We start from the raw sequence: 20383 nt of genomic DNA on the forward strand, positions 1-20383 counted from the left end.
TCTTTATCAAAGCTCAAAATTTAGTCCTGTTACAGGGACCTCTATTTTAGAAATATATTCCAGCGATCCACTTGAGTTAAGGGAGAAAGTAATGGTTGTATCGACAGGTACGACAACCATTTAACTCCTTCATGAGTATAAGTTGTGGTTTCTTTTATGAAATAAGATGAGTATGCATTTTTCTGCAAATACAAAGTAGGAATTTCAACATTGTGGGAAGAAGTCATTAATACCTACGATAGCTACGTTAATGCAACGTCAGCGATGAGTAGCTGTATATACGCTGTTTTCATGTTTCAGATTAGTTAGTTGCGTGGCTTAACTCAGGAAAGACATTTTGGTTTAGTGATAAATTAGATCCTTAAAATCAACAGTGGAAAAATGTATTTCAATTTGGCATAATAAATCTATTATTTAAACTTTATTCAGGCTGGATGTGAGGAGGAAGTTCTTCACCATGAGAGTGGTGAAGCCCTGGAATGAGTTGTCCAGGGAGGTGGTTGGGGTGCCGTTCCTGGAGGTGTTTAAGACCAGGCTGGATGAGGCTCTGGCCAGCCTGATCTAGTGTGGGGTGTCCCTGCCCATGGCAGGGGGGTTGGAACTAGATGATCCTTGTGGTCCCTTCCAACCCTGACTGATACTATGATACTTAAAAGTTTCTTAATATTGTTTATACTACTTTGCTTTTTTCAGCCAAAATTACATGCATTGTGTTTATGTGGCCAGTGTTGCTGTTTTTTTGTGGCAGGGGTACAACTAGTTCACTCAGTTGCTTCTTTCTGCCAGCTTAATGGCTCTGACAAGAGCAGTTAAGAGAGCCCAAAATCAATGCTAAATATTTTAGTCTCATGTATAACTGTTTGAGAAATAGCCAGTTCCATTCATCACAGTTTAAGGGTTAGTGGGAGTAGTAGGAGGTGTTTTGAGACTATATTATCTGCGGCTGCCTATATTTGGATAATTTTTGATATTTCTAAAGTGTAGCTGATTCAGTTAATTCAGTAATTAGTTCTACTGTGGAAGGCTGAGTATCATTGCCCAAGCCACTATGAGCTTGTAATTGTCAGTAACACTATTCTCTGTTCATTGCTGAACTATCTGTTGTGATACAGTATTTTTCATTAAATATTAGTGCAACTTCTTTTCATAGTTTAAGTTAAATATTTATTTTTTTGCTTTCAGGCCCCAGATATTATATTTAGTTCAAAGTACTTCAAACAAATGAAAATCAACCAAAGCCCTCTCTTTCTTCTTGAAAAAAATAGCAAATCCATGCATGACTTTCTGCTTAAAAATGCTTTCCAAGAGAAAGCTTGTAGGTTTCTATCTATACTGGTGAGCACATATGGTTCTTTAAATTATTTTACTTGAGTTTGTGATTACTGTCTGAAAAAGGTGGTTATTGTTAAAGCTGATTTTCATAGTAGAAATAATTTATATTTCTGTTAGTTTTAGAACATAGATTTGTAATAGACTCAGTGAGAATAGTTCTGGTTTATATTTACTGTTTCCATATACATTGTGTTTATATGCAGTAATACATCTTTCACATTTGGTTAACAGTACACACACAGTCAAGTATTTGGAAGGGAGAAATTGTCAAGGTTATCATATGTCTTAGTTTCATTCCTTATCACCCTCAAATTGTCATGTGTCCTTGTATTGACTAGCCTGCATCGCTTTCCCCTATAAAAAGCTGTAATAGTTTTTCTTTCACATCTGATTTGCACAGTTAAGTGTCAACAGAAAAGAGTTTCAACAACCCTGAAAGAGGGATGTGTACTTTCACCATGGTGGACCTGAGGGCGTTCTATGCTTCTTAAAACATTCTCTTTCCCAAAAATCTCCTGGCCTTAAAAACCTCCAGTGATGGGGCCTTGCTGGATGGGGCTATGAGCAACCTGATCTAGTATGAGGGGTCCCTGCCTATGGCAGGGGGTTTGGAACTGAATGATCCTTGGAGTCCCTTCCAACCCTAGCAATTCTCTGATTCTATGAAGTGAAGTACATTAGGGTGAATAAAAACTTCCTTCTGCCCTCCTAAAATTCTCTTTGTTTTTTTTTTTTGCTGTCTTGGCTCTTGGCACTAAAATGCCAAAGGCTGCCTTGAGGGCTGTGTCTTGTTCCTTGTCTGCTTATTATGCAAACATTTGCTTCAGAATTAATTCCTGAAGTTATGTAGAGATCACTTCTTTTTGATTACCTGCAAATGTCTGAGGTCCACACACTTCATGCTGCAGTTTGTATTCTTGCATCTCATTTTGCAACATTTCTAATCTGAATTTCACTTCTGTCATACTATCCTATTCCTTCTCTATTTCTTGGACTTCTCATCTCATTAAGAACTTCTCAGTAAGCAAGTTATCACCTTCCCTCCCCTCTGTATATTCTGCACTTCATCCAGCTTTCTGCTGTATCTTTTGTCTTCAGACATTATAAAGTTTCATAATCTGCGTCTCGTAAGTCTCTCCCTTTTCTTGTATTTTCCTGGTCTGCCTCAGTAATAGTCCTCAGTATCTCATCTCCAGCTTGAAAAGAAGGAAAGTGTGGGATAATTTTTTTTCATAGAATGGCTTAGATTGGAAGGAACCTTGGAGATCATCTGCTCCAACCTCACCACCATGGATAGGGGACTTGTGTAGTTCTAAATTCTGGTAAGTAGGGTACTAAATGCAGAGAGTAGCCTGACAAAATAATTCTTTCCAGAAATATATCTATTAAATGGAAGCTCTGAGAGAAGAATGTAAAAAGTGGGAGCAATAGCAAGGCATTTAAAGGATGAATCTGACAAATAAAGGTAGAGAAAAGCAAATGATGGTTCTTAAGCATTAGAAGGGGTTGTTAATTAACAATGGATCCTATTATGGGATAGAGTCCAAATAAATACAGTAGAAATAACCCCAAATCTATGCTGTATGTTGAAACACGCATGATTAATGGTGTATTAAGTCATTATATTAGTTAATGTGTATGAATCTCAAAGCTGGGGTAAGGTGGCAGAAGACTTAGTTGGTTTTTTTTTAACATTTTAAAATTTTTGTTTTCTAAAGACAAGTTTCTTCCTCTGAAGTTTCTAAAGCTAACTTACATTTAAAGTCCTTTTTATAGTGAAGAAACAGACAGACCAAAGTTGTCAGCCGGAAATATGAGACAATGGGCATTTATGAAATGTTGGCATACATGGATTCTTTAATATATTTTAGCTATGGAAATAGAGTATCAGTGATTTTGAAGGAGGAGGAATACTTGTTTTCTAAGTTTCGCATAAGCTACATATTCATAACATGATACAAAGCCTGGGACTGGGTATTTTGGGTGGTTTTTGTTTGTGTTGATATTTACCCCCCACCTATGTGGACTGGGTCTGGGAACATGTGGAATGGCAAGAATGATATTTGGCAGAATTAGCTTCTCCTGACTCATGAGTTCCATTGAATGTGAGGTTTCTGGAAGAAGTGGCATGCTTAACTGTTAAAATAGAGGGAAAATACTGATTTGAGGAGGAAATTGTTCCATGATCTGCTTATAATGAGCCTGAATTAAACTTAATACAGCACTGCTTGGTGTAGATTTTAAAAAGAAAAAGTAGTCTGGATAAAATTTTAAATACATCAGTGTTCTCTTAGATACAAATCTTCTCTTGCAGACCTTTGCGTAGATGAGAAATTACAGATTAGTAGTAGATCAGAAAAAAACCATACATTTTGAATAATTTTCAAGGAACAGGTATTTTTGAGTAGCTATTTTCTTTGAGCTGTAATTCCACATTTTAAATATGGTAATTTTGAACAGTTGTGTGTTTTTTTATTTAGCATTGACATTGATGTTCCAAATTGGTATTTTGAATTTAATATTGTAAGATGTATGGCATGCTAATAAATCTGTTTAACTATTAAAGACAGTAATGATATTTGCTGTCAAACTCCAGTGTGAGAGTGTAATTCTGTTATATTTCCATTGCTTAGAGTACAGTTGCATACTTAGAGATTCAGCAAAAACTGTTGCTGTGGTGTATTTAGAGGTTTAATGCAAAATACTTTGGCCTTACTACCAAAAAAGGACAACTTTCTTCTATTTAGGACTTCTTGAATTTAGGGAAATTAAGAGTATTACTTTTTTTTTTTCATTGCTTTTAATTTACATTTTGTTTAACACACTGTTTCCGTTTTGTGAGCTTTCCTATGCATGTGCCAAATGTTTCTCCTCAGGCCCCCTTGTATTTCCTGGTCCTATTTTTATGAACCATCGAGAACAGGCTCTAGCCAGAATCAGACCCCATCCAGCACAGCTAAAGCATAAACGGGACAAGCACAAAGGTATTTAGTCTTCCTTATTGGCTAAGGTGGAAATAAGCCCATCCTCCTGGTTACTTCTTCTGTGCACTCAATCTGTCCTTTCAAAGAACTGCACAAAATGGGTTCTGCCTTTCTTCTTGTTAGCATCACTTTACCTGAGGAGAAAGAAAGCGCATTTGAATGTTGACCTTTTTTATTATTGTTAACTTGCATAATTTTTTGTTTTCTTTCTTTTTTTTTCCCCTTTGGTGTGACATATACATTGTCTTTGTGTCTTTTCCCATTTCTGATGCTGTGTTGTTCCTAAAATTCTTTCATTTCACCATAGGCAACTTAGCACCTTCCTGTAACTCAATCTGCTGCATTGTGTTTGCACCGATTGTTTGTGTTGGTATATCTGCTGTGATTGCCTTAGCATATCAAATCCAGATTTGTTGCAATTTTTTGTAGCTCCATTATCTTTTAACAAGCCTTTTTAAAAAATTACATCTTTTAAATAGTATTAACAACACATTTTTTTTTCTTTGGGGAGAATACGAGTCAAATTACAGGTTTTATCCTGTAATAGTCTTGAGTTAAGCCTCCTTTTGCATATTTGGAAAACCAATTCTTAATGTATAATTTGTTGAGATAAAAATTGCTACTTACTAGAAAGTAATATATTATTTAGAAGTCCAACTGAATTTATTAAAGTTGACCTGTATCAAATCTGATCAGAATTTGTATGTGTCTGAATATAGATGTCTGTACATATGTAGTATATATAAAGGATAAATATGTAGAATGTGGATTACAGCTCCCAAAGTGGTGAGGGCTGAGACCACCTCATCTATTTTCTAAAAAGTAGCTAAATATGGGAAGAATTGTTACAGTGGCATTTCAGTTGAATTAACAGAACTCAGGGGTGGTATTTGCCTTCTCTTCAATTATTTTATGACAGTTTGAAGTATTTGGAGCTGGAATACTACTGACAGTTGTACTGCTTGACCTTATAGGCAAGTACATAAGAGTATACTTACACTGCCCACATCTCTACTTTTTTTGACATATGTTAGTATTCAGAACTCCAGCTCAAGTATCTCCTCACAAAAGCTGTATTTGCTAGTGTCAGTTTGAGGTTTACATTGCTTGTTCGAGTTGTAAAGACAAAGGTCTGTACTGTGTTGAAAGATTTTGAGATACACATTGTAGAACAGAACACATTTTTCCTGGAGGAAGGCTATATGCAAAGAAATGTTCGGTTGCTTTTAGTTCATTGTATCTCAATCTAAACAGAAAAGGAAGATTCTTTAACATCTTTACAATTACATTTTGAGAACCTTCTTTGCCTCCAAAGATTGCTTCTTAAACAACAACCATAAATTCCACTAGAAACATACCTTAACTTCTGGAAGAGCTACAAAAGAAAAGGGAAAACTAATGAAGTGGATTGCTTTCAAAGTAATGGGGAAGGCAGGAATAATGAAAGAAGAGTAAAATCAGGGTAGTTTGGAAGGGACCTTAGAGATCATCTCATTCCAACCCCTCTGCTATGGACAGAGGTACCTTCAGCTAGATCAAGTTGCTGAAAGCTGCATGTAGCCTGGCCTTGAACACTTCCAGTGAGGGGGCATACCTCATCTTAAAAGGTGTGCCTCTTTTACTCTATGTAGAATGTAAAAGCAATAAGCAAACAATACAAGACAGGGATAGTGACCTCAGTGAGAGGACGCCAACATTAGAAATCGGCATGTTCTTTAATTTTACTTTTGAATGTGATGTTTTCCAAGCCAGCATTCTTACTTCAGCTGTTTCTGCTGAAGTAATCTAGTAACTCACACCAGCCAGACCTTCAAGATCTTTGGGCAAGGAAAATTTATTTTGAATGGTAGTAGTGATAAGGTCACTACTAAACTTGATCTTACCTCTTTCTGCTTCTCTATTTGCAGCTGCAGAGCATCTCTTGGTAATTATTTAAATTTGAGTGTGAACAACTTCTTCAGGACTGAGAGAGATGACATAATTTTAAGAGTATATTTCATATCTACTTATATGTATTATCAAATCTATGTGGTTTTCACTTATGAATTTCTGATTAATTTCCCACTTGAAAAGTCCTTCAGCTTCAAGAAAATACCTATTGCTTGCCATTGTCATCCATGCACTGCACATTTATAGCATCTGCGTATCAAGATCCTTGTTATTACCAAAAAATGTACATTAAGTATAATCATGATCCTTCTGATGTACATCTATATGGGTAGAAAGGATTATGTACCACCTTCTTGGTATTTGTGGAGTGCTTTGACACTGAGAAGGAAAATGAACTTGTGCTTCATCCTCATTTCTTTAATGAAGCAGTTAGTTCCCAGTCTGTCTCCTGTGCCTGAAGACTTCATCAGCGGGGATCTGTGTAAAACTTATAATTGGAAGTATGAAGAATTGTCTCCAACTGAAAAATTAACTGAGCAGCAATCAAAACCAAGTGAGCTCTTTGGATCAAGCAAATTCCACCTTTTTTCCTGTCTTTGCGATCAGTGGCAATGAAAAAAATCTTTTGAACAAGAGGATAAAAGTTACACCAAAAACTTTTCAGAGACAGTTTTTATTTACTAGGTTGTTTTTTTATTTACTAGGTTTTTACACACCCTTATCAATGAGGAGACATTTTAGAGAGGGACTTGCTTGCAATCTGAGACCTGAGGCCTGCGAGTGTGTGTCAAACCTCACCTGCCTACAGTCATCACCTGTTGTCATGTGTTATTGTGGCCACAAATAATTTGTTAATAACACTTCTTAATGATAAGGTTGACTTTCTTTGTAACATACCTGTTTTGGTGTTAGGAGTTCTGTCTCTTTATTCAGACTACCTTGTCTTTCCTACCAGCTTCTCTATTCCTTATCATTCAGTAACTCATTTTGGAGTGTTAAATTTCATTAGATGAAGTTGGCCAGGCTTTTGAAGAGTTTAGGAGTAACTTTTCATGTCATATACTGCAAGCGGAGACTTACACCTGTGAACTGTTGCAAATCATAAAGAAAGTAGTACCAGAGGAAGAAGAAACTGATGAAGAAATTCTCCTTATTGAATAGGTAGACAAAGTACAGCATTGACACAAGGTTTTACTGATTCTCTAGGGTTCAGAAATTGTGGCTGCTGCTTTGTCTCTCAAAAACCCACCACTTAAAATTACTCACTCCAGAAATGACACTTGTTAATTAATTTGAAAGATTATTGTTGTCATTTTGTAAGGTCCCTTTGGTATTTGTGTAGGACAAGGTAACTCACAAATTGACAACTTCTTGTCCACTTGTGAAATAAAGCTGAATACCTAATTCAAGAGGACAACATTAAAAGTGGCTTTCCTGGTTTCTGTCATCTGTTGGAAAGAGGCTGTACTCCTCCAGAACATACTTTTCTATTTGGCAAGCTATCTGAGCCACAGAAACTACCTACAAATTCAAATTCACACTCTCAGTCAAGCACACTTGATTTATATTCATGTCTGTTAGTTTTGACTACACTCATTGTTGCGTTTTTTCCTGGAAGACAGCTTTTTCTTTTTTTTGGGGGGCAGGGGTAGGAATATCAGTCAAGAAGTGTGTTTTACAGAGGAAAAAATTGCCTCCAAGAGTTAATTTTGTAAGGAAAGTGAAGAGAGTTTTGTATATTTTAGGGTGTGTTTTTTTCCTCCTAAACAGTCTAACTGAATCTTTCTGGGTTTAGTTGCAAGGGGGTTGTACTTGCCACACGTTATTTTAGAGTGCTTATCAAGTACTGAAGATCCAACTGGTTCAAAACTCGTAAGGCAGTTACTAACCACACCAAGAAGGCTGAGAGGAGTTCCAGTTTGCAAATTTCACACTTAAGCAACTGTTATCCATACTTCTTAACTCTGCTTCTATTCCCGTATTTGTAAAAACTTTCAGAGTTTGGGTGTGGAATTTGAAAATGGCAACTCTTCAGAACTTGTATCTAGGAAATTAGTTTATTTTTAAGGGAAGGAATTGCAAGATTTGTTTCTTGTCTGGTAGTACACAACTGACACTGCTGGGAAAAAAGTAAGATGAAATCCCATGGCACTTTTCAGAGCCAGGTAATTCCTTGGCTATATCTCCATTTCACACACATCCAGCATGTAGTGCAAGTGTAATTCTATGGAGATTTGTATAATTTCTGCACTCAATCATCACTGGAACAGAGCTTTATTTCCAGAACAGTAAGACATTTTTTAGAACTGTTTTGTAATAAGAGTGCTGAAATGACTCTGTTGTGTCATCTGTTTCTGTGCAATGAAAAGAAAAGAAAGCTTGAACAATGTGTATAAAAGTAGAATTGTACTTCATGTGATTTGTAAATCTTTAAGTGATATGCTGCACAGTGGATAGGGAAGCCGCAGTTCAGACTTCACTAATGATTTTTCAGGAGAATGTATAGAAATTATAAATCTACATTTAAATTAAGACCACTTTGAATGCTTTGAACAGCAGTTTGTTCCCTGAATCACCTTTTGTAAAAAAAGCAGTAATTTAACAGAATTATCACTGAAAGAATGTGGAATCTCCTTTGTGCAGTTATTTTTCATTCCATGTATTTTTTTTCTCATTTCTAGAGGCAGTATGACTGAAGTCATATATGAAATTTTTCATTGTGGAAATACACTCTTTTTAGAGCTTTCATTGCCTGCTTTCTGTGCAGGTATAGGTGTTTTAATGGTGATGATCAGGCTGGCTGTTTCTCTATCACATTGTTTTCCTGCTAATATTATGAAAACTACCTTCCTTTGAATATAGTGTGATTATAGTGTAATTGTTAGATGATTAAATATTTTGATATTTGGAGTGAGAATAGTGGCTTTCAGGAAGTTTACAAATAATACCCTTGTCACTTCAGATGCAAAGCAGTTTGTCTTTAGGAACCAGCAATGCACTTTCTAAACGATATCACAGAAATAATGTCTAAAAATGCGTATTAAAGAGCCAGGAAACATGCTGATAATTAGTATGCTGGTGTTGTTAGGTATGAGCTGTATAAGCAATTGTTACTTATGAAAAACAAAACCTCATATATAGCCAGGTCAGTCAAGTAACATCCTTAACAAGTGGTTATTATGGGGGAAAAAAAGACCAGGCTATGGCTATTCAGTGCTTTCTGGCTATTTCATAATGTTATTTTGTCAAAGAATGGAAGTGGTGGTTATTAAGCAAAACGGAAGTTGTTTGAATTTCCTCTTTTGCTGGTCATTATTGCTTGCTCTTTGGAAGTTTCTGCTGTAGAGGATGCGATGTTTTCCAGAATGTAACCTTGTAGTAGGCTGTTTAGAAGTAATTTCTGTCATCTTTCACCTCTCTACTTTGATGCCACATTATCAGTGTACTCTCTTACTATTCTGTGAGTTCTTTCTCCTACCTTACAAATGGTGGGGTGGGGAGTTAGTATTTGTGTTCTCTTCATCTGAATATAAGTCTTTTAGAAGAGATGGGATATAACTGCAAGTTTTTTTTATAGATGGAAGTGGAGAAAGGGGTGAAAAGGATGCTAGCAAAATCACAACCTATCCACCAGGGGCTGTCCGCTTCGACTGTGAACTGCGAGCTGTGCAAGTCAGTTGTGGATTCCACCATTCAGGTAAAAACGGATAAACCAATGTTAATGGTATTGGAGATTACTGTTGTTGTTAGTTTTATTTTAATATTAATATTGCCATGAATATTTTTGCTATTACTACTACTTCACTAAGGATGTACACATCATTGTTAAAAGTTAGAAGGCTTGCATGATCATTTTGTAGCCTACTACAGTATCCTTCAACAGTGAAAAGGACTTTAAGTATCATGTATTGAGTTACTTAAGAGCTTTTAAGCAATTTCTGAGTAATTTGAAACCTTCTGCATGGTGCAGCTCTAGCCCTGCATAGAGATGCTAGCTGTGAAGGGCTGAGGAATCTGGTGTGGATCTCTTAATGTCTCAGTATGTGTTTACATGTGCACATGTCAGGAAAACGTGATTCAGTTTTGTTTGGTTTTCAGTGGTTCTGATGGAAAATGGTGATGTTTACACGTTTGGATATGGGCAGCATGGTCAGCTTGGACATGGTGATGTTAATTCCAGGTGAGTTGGATGTAATTGTGTAGTGCTGTACCGCTATAAAAAAGTGACTGAATTTGTATTTCTTTGTAGCTGAGCACGTGTGAAAACTCAAATATTGTGCAAATAAAGTTGATAAACTCTTGTTCTGCATTTTTTCCCCATAGTACCCTGGGTCTGGATACTGTTGTACTGTATAAGTAATTTGTTTAATATATGAAGGTTTCTGTGTATAGTTATTACCATAGCTATGATAACTGAGTTTGAAATGCCTCTGTCTTGTGAATTCTCTCTACATATGACATTGAAATGTCATTAAGATTTTATTTCTTTAAAAGACATGTGGTATGCAATGATTAAAATAGTGTGATATTGTAAATTTAGATTAACCTGTTTCTGTTATGCCATTGACAGTCGTTCAGGTCTGATTTTTTTTATTTTTTTTTTTTAATTATTATTAATCTCCAAAATTAAGTCACTAAGCTTCAGCTTAGGGTTTCAGCTGCGTTTTATAGACACACATTGTGGATGTCAACATGAGTGGTGTGTGCTTTCTTTGTGGCCAGTGGAAATAGAGGAGTTAACAGAGTGTGGAGAGCTATTTGACTAACCACCACTGCTTATCTACTTTAGGTGTGCTCAGTAGTTCTAAACTTTGAGTTTGTTCTACATTGACACAGGAGAACATAAGACATACAGGTGTTATAGTGTGAAGTTCTATCTCACCCTCAATATCTCACCTACTCACTAAAATGAAGAATCAGCATCCTGACATAAAAGGAAATGTAGTAGCATTGTGCTTTGGGCACATACATACAACACATAAGACATGGGATTTCAGTCGAAGGAATCATTGAGGCTTTGTGTATGTCCAGTAATGCCTGGAGAGTGCTATGTAATAGGCATACAGAGTGGAGCGTCCATGACCCATCTTCAGTTCTGTCATTTCTTTTGTAGCAGTGAGATTAAAGGTACTGAACATCTGTCTTCCTAATCTTTGAAGACTTCCAAATAATTTCTTTTGTCAAGTTTCTGAAGAAATCTTCATCATCTTAACTTTCATTGGATTCATTAAATAAAAGAGGGACAGGAAAGGAAGGAAGTAAGCAAGCTTACTGGAAACATTGCTTTGTATTGGCTGCTGTGCCAAATGGTACTATAAGCTGTTACCCTTACTCAGTTTGCACTGGACTGAATGCAGTCTGTGTTTCTGTCTATGGTAGAGCCATATCACAGGTTACTGCTCTGCTTTTCATTCCTGGATGCTTGTTCCAAGCTACAGCTGCTTTAGCTGGCAATTCAAGGCTTCACTAGAATAAGGCCAGTTTCTGTCTTAGAGACTGAGGAGGTACACATAGCAGTGCCATTTATACCGATAACTTGCTGTCTCCTGTTTTCAACTTTGAGGAAATCGTTTGGCTTTTCTGAAGGCATTGGAGCTATCTGCTGTATCTGTTAGAATTTCAGTCAGTAAACCCTACATCTGTTACTTTAAATGCAAACTGGATGGAGACCAAATGTAGTTCGAAGTAAGATCCTAAAAGAGAACAAGAAACATCCCATGTCAAAGGGTAGTGCTTGGCCAGACCTAGAAGCTGAGGAGGTACGAGCGACTTGGCACTGACCTTTGTGTCATTCTACAACAGACTCTAGAGAGTGTCTGAAAAAAGCCTTGAAGAAATTTGGAGTATGTCCTGTGCATGAGAATTGGCTATAGTACTATATTACTGTTTAGCACCATCATTCAAATGATAATTTCCTCATTGATGTACTTCTTTTTCCAGCTTTAAGTAGAGATCTCTCCTCTGTCCTCACAGTAAGGGATTCAGAGAAGGAAAGGGAATCCTTATGCAGAGTTCCACCTCAGTTGGGACGCAGTGGTGCTCAGATGGCCAGCTTCAGCCAGGTCAGTGGTATGTCAGTCATGCAGTGTGTCACATTGCCTGTATTGACCTCAGGAAGACCATCATCTGAATCCAGGAACTAATATTCTACTGTGTTTCAGGGAGAGACGAAGAGGGGAGAAAACTACCAGTAGTATTTAGGCAGCCTAGCTAGTGTATCTAAATATGGGGACCCCTGAAAAAACTGTCACAGAAAATGCAAGCAGCTTCTGTTTTCATCTGAGGGAACCGTCTTCATTGCCAGGTGAAATGATGGATGTTCCTGGGCAGCGACTGGCTTATCCTTTCAGAGACTTCTGTCTTGCAGTGTAAAACTTTAGTAGTTAGACTGTAGTTTAAAGTCTTGAAAATCCTTAACTGTTCCAAATCCTACACTCTTTATCTTAAGGGGATTCTGGACTCCTCTATTAGGGTATATTACATGGCCTAAAAGGACTTCAGAACATCTTTTATGCACACAAACAAACAAACCTGTGGATGAACACAATGTTATTCTCCAAAAACCATTAATAGAACTAAAATGGTGTTGGTGGAACAAGCAATGTACACAAGGTGGGGGTTACTTTTTTTCCCATTCACAGGTGGACCATTTATAATGCAGGTTACTGGGAGGCCATGTTCTGCATCTCGGGATGCTGGAGCTATTAATTTAGTCTGCATAGGCTTTCTGTTCTAAAATCCACAGTGGCAGATGTTGATGAGCTATTCACTACATGAAGGATGTGTCAGTCTGTATTGTTCTCAAATTAGATGCTGGTGGATAGAAACTCAGTGGAAGCAGGAAATTCCTTGTAGTATATAGTCTTGGTGAAAAATAGCATGTCTTGTATTCAGGTAAACAAAGGCCTATTGTATTGCTGCTGCTTCTCTCAATAAGCTGGGACTTGGAACTCCAGGATCTTTCTGTTACTGTTCAAAATTTGCCTACATTTCTTGTGCAAATTGTTGACTTCCATTGGCAAGCACATGATCTGGCAGTCAAGCTCCAGAATGGAACAACTGAAGGAAGACAGTCCTGCTTGTGAAGATTCAACAACAACCTGGAAGAATACTGAGCAGACCTGTGGACTGTCAGCTTTGTTCTATTTGAAGATATAGTGTAGAGACTATATCCTATTAATATCATTTAGGGAGGGGGGGAAGTTCCATCATCTGTAATAGGACCGTGTTTCTAGATGGATTATCTGATGATTTTACTTCAGCAGTGGAGTGCAGGTGGTCTTTTTACTTTTTTTTCCCCACCAAATTTCCAGTTACCTCTAAAATCCAAAAATCTCCATTTCTTTTTAACTCCATACTGTCCAACTCTGCCTGCAATTGAAAGAAGTTACTGCTGGTTCCCTTTCCGCCACCACACAGGAACAGCTCTTGGTGAACCTGAATTTACAGCACCACAATCAGCTGACACAAGTGCCATTTTACTGGACCCCAACAGCCAGCTGTTAGCTGGAGAAGGACCATGGACAATTGAACAGTTTATTTGAATAGTTCATGCTGGATGAGTTTTCAAAGACCACATCTCATCCCAGAAAAGGTTACCCTTGCGTTCAGAAAAGGGTTTCAACATGCACAGCCAAAATGCATTTGGACCTTATGCAGGATCCTGAGTTAGCTGGTGCATTCATAGCTGCTGCTTTTCATTCACCAGTATCACATTTTCTCAGGGGTTCGCAGGTTACTTTCTGTATTGTTGAGGTCAGTCTTCTGTGGCTGTCCTGCATGAAGTACCCATTTCATATTCAAAAGCCAAAGAATCTGGGAGTTTTATACCAATGTGTCTGTCAACTCAATCCCAAAAGAATGCTTCATGCTTTCTGCTGTTCAACCCTCGTTGTCTAAACCCTGGTTACCAAAACTTTATCTTAAGAGCCTCTCAGAGTCTTAAGTGTCTATGCTGAGCTTTTCCACACTGGGTTTCAGAGTCATAGATATAATATTCCATAGTATTACAGGTTTTAAATTCTATGTACATCAGTCAGGTTGGTTTACTGTATTTGTTTCCAAATTTCTCCTCCTATGGAGTAAAAAATATTTTTCTGTAATTCTATTTTTTAAAAAATTTGATGCAGTTGTCTCTTAAGCCTTTTTCTGTTCTTTCTTTAGTTGATACACTGTAGTTGGCCATTCAAAAGGTGGATGAGCTTAATTACCCTCTGCAATAGTTTCTTTATTTATTATATCTCTCTACCTTGGTTGCTTGTCCAATTTCACTCTATTGCTGCCAATGGAATATCATCCTACACAGCACTCAGATAACATTGGTAGTTTGAATTGACAAAATTGGAAGATAATAAGAGTTTTGGTGATAATAGCTTAGAATTTATGCATCACAGAGAGGAAAATGGTAATTTATGCACTGCTTTCTTATGGTTTAGGTTTTATGGTTGGTTGGGCTTTTTTGTTACATGCATAGGGTGGGTAATTCTGTGTCTACAGCTATCAAAATTTTGTGGCACAGGACCAGAAACTAAAATGTTTCCCTTAAACAGGAATGCTTTTGGTTTTGCTTCAGTGCCTTTTTGAGCTTCCTTAAAGGTAAAGAGAGACAGATGTAATGTTTCTTCTCTTTCTAAAATCACAGTATCACAGTATAACTAAGGTTGGAAGAGACCCCAAGGATCATCAAGTCCAACCTGTCTCGACAGACCTCACGACTAGACCATGGCACCACGTGCCACGTCCAATCTCCTCTTGAAGGAGACCTCCAGGGACAGTGACTCCACCACCTCCCTGGGCAGCCCATTCCAATAACGAATGACTCGCTCAGTGAAGAACTTTCTCCTCACTTCGAGTCTAAACCTCCCCTGGTGCAGCTTGAGACTGTGTCCCCTTGTTCTGGTGTTGGTTGCCTGGGAGAAGAGACCAACCCCTTCCTGGCTACAAACACCTAGTAGTTGTAGAGGGCAATGAGGTCACCCCTGATCCTTCTCCAGGCTAAACAATCCCAGCTCCTTCAGCCTCTCCTCACAGGGCTTGTGCTCAAGGCCTCTCACCAGCCTTGTTGCCCTTCTCTGGACACCTTCAAATGTCTCAATGTCCTTCCTAAACTGAGGGGCCCAGAACTGGACACAGTACTCGAGGTGTGGCCTAAGTAATGCAGAGTACAGGGGCACAATGACCTCTCTGCTCCTGCTGGCCACACTATTCCTAATGCAGGCCAGGATGCCATTGGCCCTCTTGGCCACCTGGGCACACTGCTGGCTCATGTTTAGGCGGGTGTCAATCAGCCAAATGTTTTGGTCCTGCTAAACTTTGTGCTGTGTATAATCTTACTGATGTCCAACCCATGTGCCTATAGACCCACAATTCTAAATTTATGAAGGTCAGGTTGTGCATCTTCTTCCGAAGTTGTGCTGTCCTTTATTCTCCCAGTCTCTGCTGGTAACACTCACTGGAAGCTACAGTCACCACAAAGAAATAAATTCTTTCTGTATGTCTCTTCCTTTTCAGTCTGTTCTTCTGTTCCACATTTCTGTATATTTGCATCTTTCCATCTGCCCCTTACCTACTGAATGCACAATGCTTCTCCTTCCTCCTACTTTCCTGACTTCTATTTTACGTGCTATTCAACCAAATCAGAATGTGCAGATGACCCATCTTTTTTCACATTAGCTGCTAAGCAATCACCAGATAACCATGGGCTGGCACTTCTGTTTTGTGGTGGTGTTTGTTTTTTGGGTTTGTTGTTTGTTTGGTTTTTTTCCTGCAGCGTAAGATAATTTGTTCTTATTTTAGATTAACCTACTTTTGAAAGTGTGTGCTTAAAAGCAAGTTTAAATAGTGCTGATGTTTTCTGGGATCAGAGTTCCCAAGCATAGAGTTGTTTTGGAATAGCTTGTTCTTTGCATTCCGACTTTTGAAGTTTGAGGTCTAGCTAGAGGTTCATTATGGGATTCAAAGTCTGGTACCGTTCTTGTAGGCTCCTGTTCACTTTGAGATAAAAAATGTAATTGTTACTATTTCTTACCTCTTTCTTTTTGTGTTTTTATTTCTATTCTGAGTTATCAAGATTTTTTGTCTTTGCTTCTTGATCATCCTATTGGCTGGGTTTTTTTCTTTCATTTTTACTGGAATGGGAAATATATTTTCTTATACCTGTCCATATTTGGGAGGCATATGAATTATACTTTTCCAAGTCTTTCTGGAAATGTTTTGAAATGTTTGTTTTCTCTTTAATTTTTTTAATGGAGAGAATTTTTTAGAAAGCTGATGAAGGTGGGTAGACCTTCTCTTTGTCTCGTAATTCCCTTAGACAGGGATCTCAAGAGGGCTGAGTACCAACTGCATAACGCTTTAATTTCTTTATAATATACAAGCAAGTTTTTGTAAGTTCTTAACCAGCATCTTCACAGCAGAACTTTATTTACTGCTACGGTTTGTTACAAAATATTTTATAGAAATACGTATACACACACTTATAACTGCAGTGATATTGATAGACTCTTACAATTATATATTGAAATATATGGTTTTATTCTATTCTAATTTCTGAGTTTAACTCAAGTGAGGATACGTGATCCGGTTCTCTTTAAGAAGAGGGCATAAACTTCAATACTTGACCTCTTTTAATTGAATATGTATGGTGATGCTTGGCTCTGATTCCATATGGTATGTGAACATACCGAGTATGTGACACAGGATTGAAGTTCTTGTGAGACTAATGCGTGTGTTAAATAAATATGTATTGACACAAAATTAATTTATTTTGATACAGGGGATGTCCTACTTTGGTGCAAGCATTGCCAGGTCCTAGTACACAAGTTACTGCTGGGAGCAACCATACAGCTATTCTCTTAATGGATGGCCAGGTCTTCACATTTGGAAGTTTCTCAGTAAGAAAATAATATTTATTGATGGGAATAAGCTAGCAGCTAATGTATTGTTCAAAGACCTTTCAAAATGGCTTATACCTTTTCCTATAGAATTAGGCATGACTTCAGCGTGTCTTTTGTCTTTGTTATGTTTTAAAATGTGTTTTCTAATGTTGTGACTAGAAAAGCATAATGCCAGAAATTCTTGGGGTTTGTATTTTTATGAAGGTAATGATTTAAAACAGTTATTTCATCGGGGCACCTCAAACTCGTGTTGTTGCAAACTTGGCAGCAAATAAGTATCTATTGCGTATTCTTTTTTCTGTGTGTCTGCGTTCATTAGAAAAGTGTCCCATATGCTTTGATAGAAATGGCACTGACTTGCAGAAATTACACTTGAGGGGAAATTATTGCTTAGTTATCATAGTATCACCAAGGTTGGAAGAGACCTCAAAGATCATCGAGTCCAACCTGTAAACTGTTATAACACAGAAGAACTCTGATATTCTTCTTTCATACCCACATGTTGTATATTCTCCTATGCTCATGCAGAATCCATTCCTATTCACTGAATAAGCCCTTCAATACTGTCTAGTTCCCTTTCATCCTGACTTTAGGCCCTTTTGTTTCCTTGTTTGTGCAAATAGTCCCCTCACTGAAATCTCTCAAGTCATCTGTTGTTTATGCTGTCCCATTAACATCCTTTTGGGCAAAGCTGCATTGTATGCTTTTACAAGACAAGGGCAAACAGAAGAGAAATTGAATCTTTTCAAATGTGTCCTTTTACTAAAAATTTAGAAGAGATGAAGACTGAACTTCCAGAAATTGAAAATAATGTTTTAAATGAAGTGTTCCACAAGATGGCTCTTCAGTTAGGAAATACTTCCTTGTTTTTCAGACTTTTAAGCAAAAGCTTTGGTGTCCATGGTTCTGTCAAAAGTGACTTGGACACATAACACTGTAAGCTTTGTTGACTTGCAGTAAAACTTTTAGTCCCTGAAAAAACAAATTCACTCACAGAAATAGGACTTAAAAAGTCTGTTGGCGGAGATTTTTCTCTTTAAGAAAAAAGAAAACATAAATGTAGTGGATAGAGCAGGTAGTCTATGTGTCTGGTTTTAATAATGTAATGTGTGGAGAGTTTGTTGACAGTTTCATGAAGTGAAAACATCTCAGAAGTAAGAAAGTGAAGACGTTTTCAAGAAACAATGTTCACTTACATACATATGTAGAAAGAGAGATGGGGAGCATGCTGGACAGAGGGTATTTGTTGTACATGCTTGCTGTACAGGTCAGGATGTTAATGTAGAGGTGCTGCTTTATTAGGTACTTCATGCTATTTGTAATAATCAGTTTCTGGGTACTTTTAAGAGATCATTGCTTTGTAAGATTGACACAAAGATGTGTTGTAGCACCTCTGCTACAAAAACAAGCTGAGGGAGCTCAGGTTGTTCAGCCTGGAAAAGAGGCGGCTCTGGGCAGACCTAATAGCGGCCTTCCAGTACTTGAAGGTGGCCTACAAGGAGGAGACTGTTTGAAAAGGCCTGTAGTGATAGGATGAGGTGCAATGGCTTCAAACCAGAGAAAAGTGGATTTAGATTGGATGTTAGGAACAGTCATGAGGGTGGTGAGACACTGGCACAGGTTGCCCAGGGAGGTGGTTGGGGCCCCAACCCTGGAGATATTCAAGGTGAGGCTTCACAGGGCTCTGGGGCAGCCTGACCTAGTTGATGATGCTATTGCTAACTGCAGAGGGGCTTGGACTAGATGACCATTGGAAGTCACTTCCAACCCAGTGCATTCTATGCGAGTTCAGAACTGAGTGGACTTTAGGCTGTCTGAATGCAGATTTCTTGAGGCTGGTTTTTTTTTTTCCTTCTCATTAATTAGTTAGTATCCTAACAATTAATTTGTTAGTGTCCTAACAAAATAACTCTCTGCTCTTTTCTCTTGTCCCTTTGTGTCCAGGGAGGTAAGGAGGGGAGCAGCGAAGGGGAAGCTATTAGCTCCCCTGGTTTTTGCCCAAGGGTGGTTCATGTGCTGTTTATAAATTGTAAATACCTGTAAAGACTGTAAATGCCATATATTTTGTACATACTCATTGCATTTACTTGTAGATTGTAGATTTGCTTGTAAATAAGGCTTCATTCACTTCCAAGTGGGATGGTCTAGCAATTTAATGTTGGGGGGAATTTTCAACCCACCCCAAGTAATCTCTCATTTATCAGTGAAGTTGTTTGTAAGTTGAGTATTAAAGGAAAACAATGCTTTTATATTTGATCCTGAAGAGGGAAAGGAGGATTTATCCATCATACTTCACTTAGAGTAGACACTGCTTTTTCTAGGTAATTTTGTGGTAAACATTCTCTTCCAGATTACTAATTTTGTATGTTGAAACTATCAAAGCAGTTTATTGATTTTTGAGACTTACCATTTACTCCCTAATTCTTTCATTCTCTCTGTAGAAAGGTCAGCTTGGTAGACCTATTCTAGATATGCCCTACTGGAATGCAAAACCAGCACCTATGCCTAATATAGGCTCTAAGTATGGACGCAAAGCAACGTGGATTGGAGCAAGTGGAGACCAGACTTTCCTCCGGATCGATGAAGCTCTCATTAATTCTCATGTGCTGGCTACATCAGAGATATTCGCAAGCAGGCATATAATAGGCAAGAACTTTTCTGTGATGTTTTATGTGGTTAGAGAAGCATGGGAGAAGGAATAATTCTGGTCATGCAAACCGTAGAGAAGAAACATGTAAAATATACGAATGAAGAGAATTAGAATGTTTTGATTTCCTAGTTATACTGCACATGATGCTTCTAGCTTCTTTAGAACTCAGTATTTTTTTAATTAAGAATGTGAAAGTCTGAACCCTTTTTTCCTTAACATTTTTCCACTGTGATTTGTGGTATTTTTTGGTGGTGTGGGTTTTTTTTTTCTGAAGCAGTATGTCTGTTCTTCCCTATTAAATTATTGCTTCATGCATAGAAATGCCGTGTAATGAATGGAATCTTCATGGTTTTCTACTCTTTTTGCTCTCTGATCTAGGTTTGGTACCGGCTTCAATATCAGAACCTCCTCCTTTTAAATGTCTTCTGATAAACAAAGTAGATGGCAGTTGCAAAACATTCAATGATTCTGAGCAGGAAGACCTTCAAGGTTCTGGTGTGTGTCTGGATCCTGTCTATGATGTTATTTGGAGGCAAGTGTGGATTATAGCTACTAAAGCTATCGCATAGAGATATTTTTAAAGATATTTTGGAGGCTAGAGATTTCCTTGGTTCCCTAGTAAATAAAAGCAA

General features: G+C 37.8%; 1 protein-coding gene across 1 annotated transcript in view; it reads left to right on the top strand.

The window, feature by feature from the left end:
• Positions 1-20383, top strand: part of MYCBP2 (MYC binding protein 2) — a 190005-nt gene that overhangs the window by 60648 nt on the left and 108974 nt on the right. Inside the window, exons 18-23 of the mRNA XM_054163003.1 lie at positions 4209-4316; positions 9784-9903; positions 10305-10386; positions 16981-17098; positions 19543-19747; positions 20130-20283. Of these exons, the coding sequence (XP_054018978.1) occupies positions 4209-4316; positions 9784-9903; positions 10305-10386; positions 16981-17098; positions 19543-19747; positions 20130-20283 (787 nt within the window). The remainder of the gene's footprint in view (positions 1-4208; positions 4317-9783; positions 9904-10304; positions 10387-16980; positions 17099-19542; positions 19748-20129; positions 20284-20383) is intronic.

The sequence above is a fragment of the Dryobates pubescens genome, chromosome 7, assembly GCF_014839835.1.
Source record: "Dryobates pubescens isolate bDryPub1 chromosome 7, bDryPub1.pri, whole genome shotgun sequence".
Taxonomy (NCBI): Eukaryota; Metazoa; Chordata; class Aves; order Piciformes; family Picidae; genus Dryobates; species Dryobates pubescens.